At 38.8% G+C, this 14291-nt stretch overlaps 1 protein-coding gene across 2 annotated transcripts in view; it reads right to left on the reverse strand.

Moving 5' to 3' along the window:
• The window catches only part of PKHD1 (PKHD1 ciliary IPT domain containing fibrocystin/polyductin), a 494443-nt gene that overhangs the window by 135540 nt on the left and 344612 nt on the right, over positions 1–14291 (reverse strand). For both annotated transcript variants that reach the window (XM_045498517.1, XM_045498518.1), the window contains exons 56-60: positions 13107–13261; positions 11575–11727; positions 6308–7186; positions 5027–5195; positions 3300–3457 (exon numbers count right to left, since the gene is read on the reverse strand). In XM_045498517.1, coding sequence (XP_045354473.1) covers positions 3300–3457; positions 5027–5195; positions 6308–7186; positions 11575–11727; positions 13107–13261 — 1514 coding nt within the window. The remainder of the gene's footprint in view (positions 1–3299; positions 3458–5026; positions 5196–6307; positions 7187–11574; positions 11728–13106; positions 13262–14291) is intronic.

The raw sequence follows: 14291 nt of genomic DNA on the forward strand, positions 1-14291 counted from the left end.
AGCTCCAGCTATCCACAGTTGTCACCAGTTTGATTATACCCTTCCTGGCTTCACATTTTTCCCTGTCTCACTTTCCCACTTCTCTGCTTTCCTGACCTCACCCCCCCACATAAACTACTAGATTCTAAGCCTTGTATCAAGGCCTGCCTTTGGAGCAGCACAAACTAAGACACTCTTGAGTCCTCATTCCTGAAATGTAATTTTCATTAAATACTCTGGGACACCTGTCCCTTGTTACGGATTCCACAGAAATGTGATCCTCACCAAAAACCACAAGCATAGAAAAACCTCACAATTATGTCTGTATTTCTTTTTAAAGCATAAAGATGTTTTCTCAATGGTATAAACACCTATAACAGAGGGATGATTCTTTTTTTTTTTTAATTTTTTTTAACATTTATTTATTTTTGAGACAGAGAGAGACAGAGCATGAGCAGGGGAGGGTCAGAGAGAGAGGGAGACACAGAATCCGAAACAGGCTCCAGGCTCTGAACTGTCAGCCCAGAGCCTGATGTGGAGCTCGAACTCACGGACCGCGAGATCATGACCTGAGCCGAAGTCGGAAGCCTAACCGACTGAGCCACCCAGGTGCCCCCAGAGGGATGATTCTTAAAACCAATAGAATAACTTTTATGAAAAGCTATTTGAATAGTTATAGCAGTAAATGGGACAGTAACTGCCTATCTTTTTTTTTCTTTTCCTACTCTGCACATATTTTCTCAATATATACTTTCTCTGAATTTTATTCTTCTGTGAAAAAATGTGCTTGCTGGTTATATCCAACAGGTATAACTAACATATCGACATGAATATTTACTTAGTGTGTTCCATGCACTCAGCACTGACTTTTTAAAAACCTATACTGTAGTCCCCACAGTTTGTCATTCTGTGCAAGATAAGCCTTCAACCTATGAAAATATTTAAGAGAAATTAGAAAAAGTGTTGAAGCATGAAATAGTATGGTAATTAAAAGACTTATGTAGAAACTTCTCTAAATGTCAAATGCTAAAAGTAGCAGGAGTTCAAAGAAGAAAGGAGGAAACAGGTAAAAAAGAGGTCTAGGAAAGTCTTGGTTCCAGATTTCATGTTATGTATAAATCCTTAAGACACTGACCTACATTTAAGCCTCAGTTTCTTCTGTCTGCTCTTGAATGGTTTGGGACAAACAGCATTAATATTCTCCTTGGTTATCAATAATTAATTCACTTGATCAACCCATCAATTAATATTTGTTGAGCATTCCCCAAATATACAACAAACAGGACAAACTTCTTGCCATCATTAAGATTGCATTTCAACAGGCAAACAGGGGCACCTGGGTGGCTCAGTTGGTTAAGTGTCAACTTCAGCTTAGGTCATGATCTCATGGTTCATGAGTTCAAGCCCTGTGTGGGGCTCTGGGATGACAGCTCAGAGCCTGCTTCAGATTCTGTGTCTCCCCCTCTCTCTGCCCCTCCCTCACTTGTGCACCCTCTTGCACTTGCTCTCTCTCTCAAAAATAAATGTAAAAAAAAAACTGCAGTTTTAAAAAATAAAATAAAATAAAATAAAAATAAAAGACAAGCAGTAAATCAGCCAGTAAATAAGTGTACTTATAATTTCAAGTAGGGGTGCCTGAGTGACTCAGTCATCTAACTCTTGGTTTCAGTTCAGGTCATGATATCACAGTTTGGTGGGTTCAAGCCCCACATCGGTTTCCATAATAACAGTGTGGAGCCTGCTTGGGATTTTCTCTCGCCCCCTCCCCCATTCGTGCTGTCTATGTCTCCAGATAGATAAATAAATACATACATACTTACATAAAAAATATTATTATTTCAACTAATGTAACTCTCACAAAAAAAATGAAGCAGGCACAGTAGGGATAGAGTAATGGAAGAATAATTATTTTAGGGTGGTCAGGGGTGGCTTCTCTGAGGAGCTATCATTTGAACAAAAGGAGCCAGCTCTGCAAAGAAATGAGAACAGGATATTTCAGGCAGAGGAAACAGCCAATGCAAAGGCAACCCCCGGGGTAAGAATAAGCTTAGCATGGTAAAGAAAGCATAAGACCACGATAAATAAAGAAGAGTGTCACAGGGACCAGATACTACAAGACTTATAGGCTTGAAGTTTTCATTTTATTTTAGGGGAATGGAAAGCAATTGGAAAGTTGAAAATATCACTCTTGCTACCTTGTGAAAAATAGTTTATGGGCTAAAAGAAGAGAAGAAAAAAGACTGTTAGGAAGCTATTCTATTCCTTTGTTGGATGATGGTTTAGAAGTGAGAGGGTTTATATCAAAAAAAAAAAAAAAAAAAGAATAAATGCTCCTAGATTTTTTACTTAAATAATCTCATGAACGATGGTACTGAGCACTAAGGTAGGGTCATCTAGGGAAGGAGCAGATTATGGATGCGGACAGAAATCAAGAACCCACTTGGGGCATGTTGAGTCTGAAATGCTGATTGTACATCCCAATGGAGTCAGTTGGATATACCAGACCAAAGTTCAGGGCTGGAGATATAAATTGGAAGTCATCAGCAGTAAATGGCATGTCAACCTTGGATTTAGCAAGATTAGGGAGAGAATAAAACAGATCTGAGAACATAATCCTGGAACATTCCTTCATTTAGAACTTAAAAAGGGGAAAGGAGACTAGAGGAGAAGTATGGAAAGAATCAACCACTGAAACAGAAAGAAAGCCAGGATAATTCTTTCGATTTATGTGCAACAGATTCCACCTGAACTCAAATGGAAACTCAGAGTCCAATTGTTTGTGGAAGTAGGACAATGATCTCTCCGGGGGGTCCAGCTATTAAAACTGATCACTAAATGGGCTCTGGTTGTATAAGAGAGCAGAAGGAATTTTGATTACAGGCCCCCCGGGGACAACCAACAGATGGAAAAAAGGAAGGACAACTGCACACCATCTACGCCACCACCCTGAATGAGCGCCTTCAAGTCTGGATGGAAGAGAATTATTGACTCAGATGGCAGAGGAGCTGGTTCCCTGGCAGACTGTGAAACACTGAGCAGCAAGAGTGCTGCTTCAGGTCCCGGTGAGCTCACTACTGAGATGTTCTCACTTGTGCACAGAGCTGCATGTTAGAAATCTGTACCTTACACAAAGACACAAGCAATCTCATGGAGGGAATAACAATGCTGTAATGACATTGCTTAACCACTCAACATTCTTGTGATAGCAGACTCCAACTCAAAATCAGTTCCTCTCCTGGATATTTTGTTCCTGATAGACAAGCCAGCCAAACCACATGCATGCTCCCTGTACTGGAGGCATAAGTTCAGATATAACCAACCTGTGCTGAAGAAGGATCCAGTCCATTCTGCCTCCGTTTTAGGGAATACAGAAACTGGTGGTGGCAGACCTAGGGCTCTCCCATCCAGATCCTTAAAGAGATATTTTCTTGGATCTTCACAATCTGATTCAGGGCAGACCAGCATTCCTAAACTTTTCCTGTGAAGATAGACAGAAAGTAACTCTCTCATTCCATAAGCAACACAAAGAAAACATATTTGTAGTGCCGCCATGAAAAATAAATGAGGATTTTATTATTAATAATGTGTTATACATAGATAAAAAGTAAAGCTCTATAGAGAATTTTATTTCTCCGTTATATGGGCAAAAAGAAAGACATTCTTGTAACCAAATATTCCACATATCTGAATATATAATTTTGCTCCAATTGCTAATTTTGTAAGAAGCAAGATATAATGAAGTGTTCTTAATTCTAATATCTACTAAATATAAAATAATAATTTCTTTATGAAACTTTGGGGACTTGCAGTATTTTAAGATTATTACTGTAAATTTCAATTCTATTTGTGCTATATACAAACAAGGTAAAAATAGATATTCTCATTCAACATATATCTATTGAATACCTACTACTTACGTGTTGGAGAATACAGTGGTGATAAAGATAGACATATTCCTATACTTTCAGAATTTAGAGTCAGGCAGGGTATATAAACAAGTTATAGGCAATTATAGCATTGAATTATAGAGAATTTATTTGATTCCCCCTGGTCTAATAATTTTAGGTACCATTGGTAATAACATTAAATATTTATTGTATGCCAACCATGTGTCAGGTATTAATAATATAAAGAATCAGATGCTAATATCATTTAGCTTTATAACTATTTCATCCCATAAGTAAGGCATGAAAGAACATAAAGAAAATTGGGCAAAGAAAAAATGATAGAATAACACAAATTGAAAATCTCATAATGTTTTGGTACCATAAAAATGGGTCAGGGATTGGCATTAAAATGAGATTACTGTTGGGCCAAACACATTAACTTTCTAATCAGGACAATTTTTCTTGATTCTTTTCTTCCAGCTAAAGGAGTTTGCCCAATATTGTGGAGGAAAGAAAGTAACCCATTCTCCCTGCTCCTAACTTTCCCACTCTCGTTTATGAGAAAAAGAATTCCTCATCTAGTTTTCAGAGAACATATGTTCAAGAACAGTAGTTACAGAAGGTCTACATGCCAAAATCTAAGCCACTTCGTACAGTTCAGGGATTCCTGGCAACAGACATAGTTTCCTTCTACCTCCTAGTCCCTGCTCAAGGGTTTCCAAGCCTCCTTCAGAAAACTAGTGACACCATACTCCATGGAAGAGTCAAGAATTGGGGTAAATTTTTTTCCAGTGATTTTGAAAACATCCCAAAGATGTATCTCTAATAAGGATAAACAATGAAACAATATCAATAAAACTTTGCATTCTATCACTTTTGTTCCCTCTTTTAGCTAAAAACTGTCACAAGGCTCAGCCCAAATTGAAGAGAGAAATAGCCTCTATCTCTGTTGTGAGAGAGACTGAAAAATCTAACAAAAGGCATGACTGTAGGTGGGGTAAAGAATTGGGGCCATTCAATCAATCCACCTTATCTTTCCAGAAGAACATATTTCTATTCACATTGATGATTTTATTCTCTTTTTCTAAATATGGTTAAGGATTTGAGGAATTGACAAATATTTCACAAACATGGCTTATTGGAAATACTAAAACTGGTACCTGGTCTGCAAAGGAGGAAAGTAGAACTTGTTATTATCTTTGATATTTAGCATCCTGGTCCTCTCTGCTGTAATAGGATGCACGATTCCAGTGTTCTCTACATTGGGCAGGATGCAGACATCTAGGTCATCATTATAGCAACTCTTCACAAAACTAGAAAAGGTGACATCTGAAAAAAAAATTTTAAGGTATCATAATATTGGATCATATAAACTATCTACCACAATATGGACTATACAACTAAATATTCTTATACCAATGCAGATCTAGGAGTAAGTTTAAGCTATCCAGGGTAGTTCCAGGAGTTAACATAAACCCTGACTTAAAATATCTGTAGTTCTGGGGCCCCTGGGTGGCTCAGTTGGTTAAGTGTCTGATTTTGGCTCAGGTCATGATCTCATGGTTTGTGAATTGAGTTCAAGCCTGGTGTTGGGCTCTGTGCTGACAGCTCAGAGCCTGGAGACTGATTCAGGTTCTGTGTCTCCCTCTCTCCATTCCCCTATCCTTCTCTCTCTCTCTTTCTCTCTCTCTCTCTCAGATATAAATAAACATTAAAATAAATACATAAAATAATATAAAATATCTGTAGTCCTTCAAGATGTAGATACTGTATACAAAAGATAAGAGTATATTCCAACACATTAAAGTCTCAAGAGCAATACTTTTCATCAAACTTTTGATCAATATCCAATGAGGAATGAGTACAAAAGAGACCTGATGGAAGAGTAACGTCATGGGTTGTGGCCTGATTCTAATCCAGGCTGCCTACCAACTTTACTAAACCTCAGTGAGGCACAATTTCTGCATCTGTTTCATCCTTTGTATAATAGAAAAAGCAATACCTACCTAAGAGAATTGTCATATAATCAAATTAAATAATCAAATTAAATAAAGTTCTTCAACATGAATAAAGCAGTGACTTTTTAATTTTTTTATTTGAGAGAAAGAAAAAGGGGGAGGGGCAGAGAGAGGAGGAGAGAGAATCCCAAGCAGGCTCTGTGTTGTCAGTGAAGAGCTTGACTCAGGGCCATGAGATCATGACGTGAGCTAAAATCAAGGGTTGGGCGCTTAAGAGACTGAGCCACCCAGGTGCCCCAGGCAGAGATGATTTAAGGAGCCACTCACTGTCATTATCACCACTGTGGTTATCAAGCAGATTATCAACTAGACAAGAAGCCCTAGGCTACATTTTACCCTCTTGTTGATATAATTTCAGAATGCTATCAAAGATTCTATGCACAGATACATGAAACTACATTGCTTATAAACCAACCATCATACCTTGAATTTTCATAATCCCTGAAATTGAATGGTCATTCCTGACTCTGTGCCAGGGCTCCTGAGGCCACTGATTTGGTTCTGAGGTGAATACAGGCCATAAAATCCCAACTCGACCTCCTCTTGGATTGGAAGGAGCTCGATCTGTTGAAGTCACATTGGCAGCGCGAGGTTTGACTCTGTCCTGAATGCAATCAAAAGAAGAGCTAGTGGCCACAATGACTGAATTCCTAAGTACAATCTGTAAATTTTCAATGTGCCTCTGAGGAGCATAAGACATGTATACTGTTGCCAAAAGACCAATAGCATTATCTACCAGAGTGATGTTCTCTATCTCCACACTGTTTTCCACATGTAGCATGGCACCGTAGTCAAAGTTCTTAAAAGCTAAGAAGCCAGAAATACCGGTACAGTTGTCTAGTCCATTTTCCTTATAGAGATGAAGGCCATGGAGGCTTGAGTGGGCCACATTGTCAGACCAACGAGCTTCAGGAGAGGAACACCCGTACCCTCGGATATGAAAGCCCAGTCTTTCTGATCCTGCCACGACATTGCCAAAGAGGTTGATGTTCTTTGCCTGGTTCACTTTGATTCCTGCCACCCAAACAGTGGACCATGATGACTGTGTCATCAGAACCAATAGGTTATTAGAGAGAGAGAAGTTCTGACCCTCCAAATCTATGCCATGGCCAACTGTGCCAAACACTATATTGTCATTTAGAACGATCCCATGGCTGGCTGCAGCACGAATGCCCCCACCACAGCTTTGGTGCAGAGTAGAAGAAATTATCCAGGATCCTTCTGATGCATTAGTAAGTTCAATGGATGAATACAATGGCGACCCAAAGTTCTGAATTTCCACATTTGAAAGTTGAAGAACACCTGAAAACAAAATGAATATTATCAGGTACTTTCTCCTTCCTACAGAAGGCAAAAGATTGGCCCATTTATGGGCATCAGGAGATGCAAATTTGTTAATGTAATAGTTTGTTCTCAACACCAGAACTATATTTCCTATGATGAGTCTCATTAACAAAATATGAATCATTAGAAATATCACAGTAATGCATGAAAGGTTTTATGTGCCATCTGAAGAGTGTGGCAATAGAATGGAAGGACAGGAAGGACAGATAGGGAAGAGAGAGAGGCTTTGGAGATGAACCCAGCCAGCCAGGCAATTCTGGGTATTTGCCTCCAGGGCTGGTCAAAGACCTGAATTACAATGAAGAGAGTGTGGATCCCAAGTTTCCTCTCGGTGACCATGTGAAAAGGCTACCACCATCCCCACAAAGATATTGCGTGAAGGAATATCATGGTCAATTATATTAAAAAAATACTTTTAAATCATTTTAAAGACCCTGTAAAATCTTTTCTGTTTTTATCCTAGCCACACAACAGCCCCTGCCTCATTTTGACAATAATAAGATTCTCTACATCGTTTATGTCAGGAGAGGATAGTGAATTATTTAGTCATACTGGGAAATTTATTTGTACTAATTTAAGTGGATATTATAAAACCACATTATGAACTACACCCACTAGGTTGATTTAAAAATATAATGGGCATTTATATGTCAATGTATATACTTTTGGTAAAATAGATTAAGAACATGATTATAGAAAAAAATGAGATGAGTTAACAACTATAACAGGTGACTCTCATATAGCCCTCTTTGGTATCAGGGACTGTTTTAAGTCATTTATCAATATTGTGTGTTTGTTTGTGTACATATGTGTGTGCATACGTGTGTGTGTATGTGTGTGTGTGTGTGTGTGTGTGTATAAACTCTTACCTTCACAAATTCTATGAGGTAGGTGCAATTATTATCCCCATTTCACAGATAAGGAAACTGAGGCAGAGAAGGTTTAATAAGTAACATGCTAGACTTGGACGTAGGCAAATGCATTCAGGGGATATACTATTAACCAGCACGCAGGCACACTAGGGGAAGTGGGAGACATGGTAGAATAAAAGGAATAGCTATTCAATGGGATTTACACAACTGGGTTATAGCTAATGTGCCAGTAATTAGTCATGTGCCCTTAGCTACCTAGGTCACAACTTTATCCGTCACTTGGTTTCTTTTTTTTTTTTTTTAAAGGTACTGCCAAAGGTGACCTATAAAGTTATTTCTTTTATTTAAAAGGGAGAAAACTATAGTGTTTTAGTAATAATATTTAAAGCTCAAAGGTAGTCCAGACTAAACCCTCTACCTTCCACCCTCCCTTTTCACAGAGGAGAAACTAACACCCTTGCAAATCGGCTGCCTTGAAGGACCACACCATCATCTGAAGGAAAGATGAAGTGAAAGACCATGTATGTCTTTCTTGGTAGCCAGACACCAGCATTCCAACATATCTAAATTTCTCAAATGACAATGATTAAGGAGGCACTGGTGGATGGAATAGACATTATCACAGAATGATAAAACATCCAGAAACTACTTGTCTGGTGGTAATATTTTTTATATAGTGTCCCTCACCAGTAGCACAGAGCTGAAAGGGCTGTTGAACCTGTCTCCATATGACTGTGGCCCAAAGGACACCAAATGCTAGATTCCACACATAAATAGCTTATTTTGTAGAATGGAAGGTGGTTCTAGAATTTCAGTCAAGGCAATATATCAGTATTATTTTAATTAGTGTTTTTTTAACATCTTATACTTGCATGATTATAATTCACAGTTTTAAATTGCACAAAATCTTTTTACTTATATGCATTTTAACCAATGGCTGAAAGCTAATCAATAGTAAATACTTAAAATGTCTTGAGCATTTAAGTGGAGAATTCAGTAATGTTTTTTTCCTATATTTCCTTTTGGAAATAACAATTCTAAGTACAAATTGCTGGATGTTATTGGTCATAAAAAGAATGATGGGGTACCTAGGTGGTTCAGTTGGTTAAGTGTCCAACTGTGGCTCAGATCATGCTCGCATGAGTTTGTGAGTTTGAGCCCCGCGTCAGGCTCTGTGATAACAGCTCAGAGCCTGCTTCTGATTCTATGTCTCCCTGTCTCCTCTGTTTCTGCCCCTCCCCTGCTTGAGCTCTGACTCAAGCTCCCTCATTTAACTCTTGGCCTCATTTTCTACCCTACGATTGTTCAATACCCATAGCTGGCATCCTTGACCGATAACCTGCAAATTCCATCATCCAGGTCCTGAGTTACATTAAAGAAAAATACAAGGCTTCTTAATTTAGTGTGGGAAACTGGATTGTATTCTAGAACAGAAAAGGGACATTAGTAGAAAAACTGGTGGAATCTGAGTAACATCTTGAATTCGGTTGATAGTAACACACCAGTGTTCACTTTTTGATTTTGACAAACGTACCAGAGATATGGCAGATATTAACAATAGGGAGACTGTGCAAAAGGAACCCAGGAACTCTCGATACCACAGATGCAACTTTTCTATAAATCAAAAATGATTACAAAATTAAAATTTATTTAACAAGGGCTTCAAAATTCAGGCTTCAATTTGGATGTTACCTCTGCCACTTTCTAGCTGGATGACTTTTTTTACTCTTCACTTTCCTCATTCCCATTTATGCAGCACTTAATACATAACAGTTACTATACTTATGAAGCAGCAATGAAAGACCCAACCTTATCCTCAAGTTGTTTGCAAGCTTCTGAGTTTTACAAATAAGCAGGCAATTTTATCAGTGACTCTGTTTCCTCATCTATAAAAATGTTTCACTCACAAAGATATTAAAATTAGATGAGGGGCACCTGGGTGGCTCACTTGGTTAAGCGTCTGACTTCAGCTCATGTCATAATCACACAGCTCCTGAGTTTGAGCCTTGCATCGGGCTCTGTGCTGACAGCTCAGAGCCTGGAGCCTGCTTCAGATTCTGTGTCTCCCTCTCCCTCTGCCCCTTCCATGCTCACTCTCTGACTCTCTCTCTCTCAAAAATAAATAAGCACTAAAAAAATTTTGTAAAGATTAAATAAGATAAAATAGGCATGGAAACCACCCTTAATCCCAGTCTATAACACCTCTTCCCCTGGGGATGATTTAAGAAACCCTGGGTCAGCGATGCCAGAGGTTCAGAACCACATCAGTCTTGCTGCTCATTCAGCACTGGCTTGGTGCTAAACTGTCAGAATTGGTCTTCTAACTTGTGCCCGTGACCATGTTCCAGCTTGGCCTGCAGTTTCAGTGAAAGGAGGCCCTGTCTCATTTCTAGAAGACCAGGCAGGATTCAGCCTGTGTTTCGGTCTTCTAAAGCATGGTTTCTCAATCTCAACACTATTGATGTTTTGAACCAGAGAATCCTTTCTGGTGGAAGACTGTGCTTGCATTTGTAGGGTTGTAGAATGCATTGTGGGATGTTTAACATCTACCTACCAGGTACCAGAAACTCCCCCAAGTTGTGACAAGCAAAATGTCCCCATATATTGCCAAATGTCTTTTGAGGGGAGGCGAGGAGAGAAGTCATTTCTGTTAGAACTCGTGGAAACAGATCCTATGGAGAGAGAGTTTGTTCCACAGGCCAGGAATCCTGAACTTTTGATTTAAGGTACAAACACTGCCCTTTACCTTACTGGAGGAACAGATGTGCCAACAAATGGTGTTTCTTTCATACTCAATATGTTTGGTAAGTAGTTAGATCCTTTATTCCAGGCCTTTTCAGAGGCTTTTTTTCTATTCACATATTCAGTGACTTTCTAAGATGGAGGTACAGTGACAGCCTTTCCCAAATGTATTTGACCAAGAAACAATTATGGAATAATACCTAAGGAACACAAGTTTAAGAAAAAGGTCCTAATGAAATAATTGTGCAGCATTCAAATAGAGTTCAAGCTGCAAAGAAATGAGAAAGATTGGACTGATGCTTAAAGCAGTCTAGAATATGGAAATCATTTTTATTTAAATTTACGCTATTAATTTATAGCATGAACTGAGGCCTGCCATCAGATACAGCATGCTACTGGGAAAGAGTAATAGAAATTCAGGAAAGAGATAAAATTCAAGTGGTCATTAAATCATCTATAATTTCAAAGCAGAGGAAATTTCACATCTGCTGAAGATGTTTTCTTTGAGGTAAAAATGTGCATATGTGCTGATCGCTAGTATATTATTTTAACGTCACACTGATAATTAAGCACAGATTAGAACTGGAAATTCATAGTTCCTCAGAGCACAAAGGAGCCATCTAATTTTAACGTTTTGTTTTATAAAGGAAAATTCTCACAGCTGGAATTTCTGAGTGTCCCAGATGAATAGGCTCTAATCGGTAATGCCTAATAACTTAAAATTCCGTTTACCTGAAAATTCTTCACTGTTGGACTTTCTAAAGGACCCCACAAGTAGTCTTGCCCTGCATGATGAATCAGGCTGGATTTGTATATTTCGGGTCAAAAGTCCAACCTCTGCAGCCAAACGAATGTATCGGCCATCCTCCATGACATGGACGCTTCCTGTGGCAATAGGAATTGGGCAAGAAAAAAACTTTAAAAACCTATTTCAGAAATTGCCAGCTGGGGACCCAGAGAACCTGACAAATGAAAACACTCCTTTCCCCTTGGAAGTCCTACCAACATTAAGGATGCTTTTCCTCGGGCATTCTCCACAAATGTCAGCTGAGAAATGAAAAGCTCGTTCACATGTCTCTCTTTGGGATCAGAGTGAGAGTGTTAGAGCAAGAATTCATTTCTCCTTAATAACTGTGGGTACTGGGACAAGGAAGTCAGGGCACACCTGTCCAATTAGTGGGGTCCCTAACCTCCTTCCTAAAATTCATAGGCGTGTGACTTGAGTGTGCAGTTATACATTGTCTGTGGACCTCTTTCATGACAGTGAAGAATTCCAGACCGACTGAGGCAGTGACAGAGCTAAAGCAGCAATATATAGGAGTAAAGGGACAAAGAGCAGGGGCAGCATCCTGTTGTGATGGGTCTTAAGTTCAGCACTACCTGAAGGAGCCTCCTCAGGAACAGGAATGGAGCCCCTTTATGGTTTGTTCCACTGCCCTCCATTTATAAGGCACCTTGCATCCTACTGGCAAAGAATACTGAATATTTCTCCCCTCTCTTCCACTTAAAAAAATCATCTTCAGAACTATGATTTAGAAATAGATTTAGACATAATCTTGTTGAATGCATGTATTTATCTCTCTCATATCAGAGACAAAAAGATATTCCCTAACCATTCTGTTTCCATGTTTTATTATTTATTAGAGTTCTTAAATTAAATGTATTTATTAGACTGAACCAGGAAACTCATGGCTATTTATCATTTATGTGCAAATATTTTAACTGTACATAGTGTATAAAACTCTTCACACTTTTTTTTTGAGGAAATAAAAGTGTTTGGCTGTTTATCTTTCTTTTTGTTAATACTAGTAGTAGTCAGTACATAAAGTATCTGGAAGGACACATCCTGAGCATGAAAAAAGAAGTCATTATTTACAATAACTACTGTATTCTAAGTGGTTGTGTGAGTCAGTGTGCCAAGAAGTGAACTGGAAATTCAGCTCCCATGAGGTTTATTCTGGCTAAGCCATGAAATTACCCAGTGACCTTGAACAAGATGTTTAATTTTTCTGCTTACTTCTAGATTTGCCATTAAAAATAAAAAACAAAACAAAACAAAATCCTTCACATCTAAGTGTTCTTTAAAAGTTAGGCAATAAAATTAATGAAGGAATAGAGGTAAAACCTTCTAGGACAGGTCTAGGGAGCAGCAAGGTATTATCCATCCTTCTGAATGGCCATTGGACACAGGATCCCCAGTCAGGTTGCTGTACACATTCTTCCTGGTCCATCCACTTTCCTTAACCAACAAACCAAAGCCTTACCAATGTGTCGGTGTTTGAGCCGTTCATAGATCCTAATATGGTGAGCCTTGACTTCTTTCACAGTGAGGACTTCTGCTTCGTGAGGCTCATAAGAAGATGAGCTAAGGATGATTTTGTCATGGGGTTGCCAATCCACTGTGTCCTCAACTATAATTCTGTAATAGCATAAAAATGGTATCAAATATACTGAGAGTGCAACACGGATCACCTACTAGTTCCAAAGAGAAAAGGAAATCCACTACAACCATGAATTCCCACCAAGGAGATTGAGTTAGAAATAATAAGCCAAGACAGAGAAAAAGGGCTTTTGTGAAAAATTTAATGCTCATGAAATCACTGGTCTGGCTTATGCGTACAAGGATAGCAAAGATATTCTCCAGCCATGAAGTACATGACAAATGAATAAAAGTTCCAGTTTAAATTTTTTTTTTCAACGTTTATTTATTTTTGGGACAGAGAGAGACAGAGCATGACCGGGGGAGGGGCAGAGAGAGAGGGAGACACAGAATCGGAAACAGGCTCCAGGCTCTGAGCCATCAGCCCAGAGCCTGACGCAGGGCTCGAACTCACGGACCGCGAGATCGTGACCTGGCTGAAGTCGGACGCTTAACCGACTGCGCCATCCAGGCGCCCCTAAAAGTTCCAGTTTAATATACGCCAACTACACATGGTTTCTTAGAATGGATATCTTCTTCCCTGATTGGGAAACAGTTTGAATAATAAAGATATTTCTGAAAAAACCTTTTCTCAAATTTTCTGAAGAACTATTATGCCATTTTTGGACAACTTATTGTCATGCATTAAGTCTCATACCTTCATGGTCAGACAGATATAATGTCTATCCTAAAGGTGTCACATATTAGCTACATGACCTTAAGAAGTCACATAACTTTCCTGAGTTTCATATCTTCATATGAAAAATGACAATATCGAAAGCTTCCCTCTGACATCCCAGTGCTAGTGTAGGGACTAATGGTATACATTTATTGAGTGTGCTGTGTTCTAAGCGCTGTGCTGTCTCCACAATATAAACAGTAATAGTTTGATCATTTTTGTTTGTTTTTTAATTCCCATCAGGTAAAACTTTTGTTCAGTCTTTCACTGCCGCCTAGCTTTTCCTAGTGAATATGTCTGCTTCACAGTCATTGCCATCTTCAATGGCATAAGTTTATTTTAATAACCTGA

The sequence above is a fragment of the Leopardus geoffroyi genome, chromosome B2 (genome assembly GCF_018350155.1).
Source record: "Leopardus geoffroyi isolate Oge1 chromosome B2, O.geoffroyi_Oge1_pat1.0, whole genome shotgun sequence".
NCBI lineage: Eukaryota > Metazoa > Chordata > Mammalia > Carnivora > Felidae > Leopardus > Leopardus geoffroyi.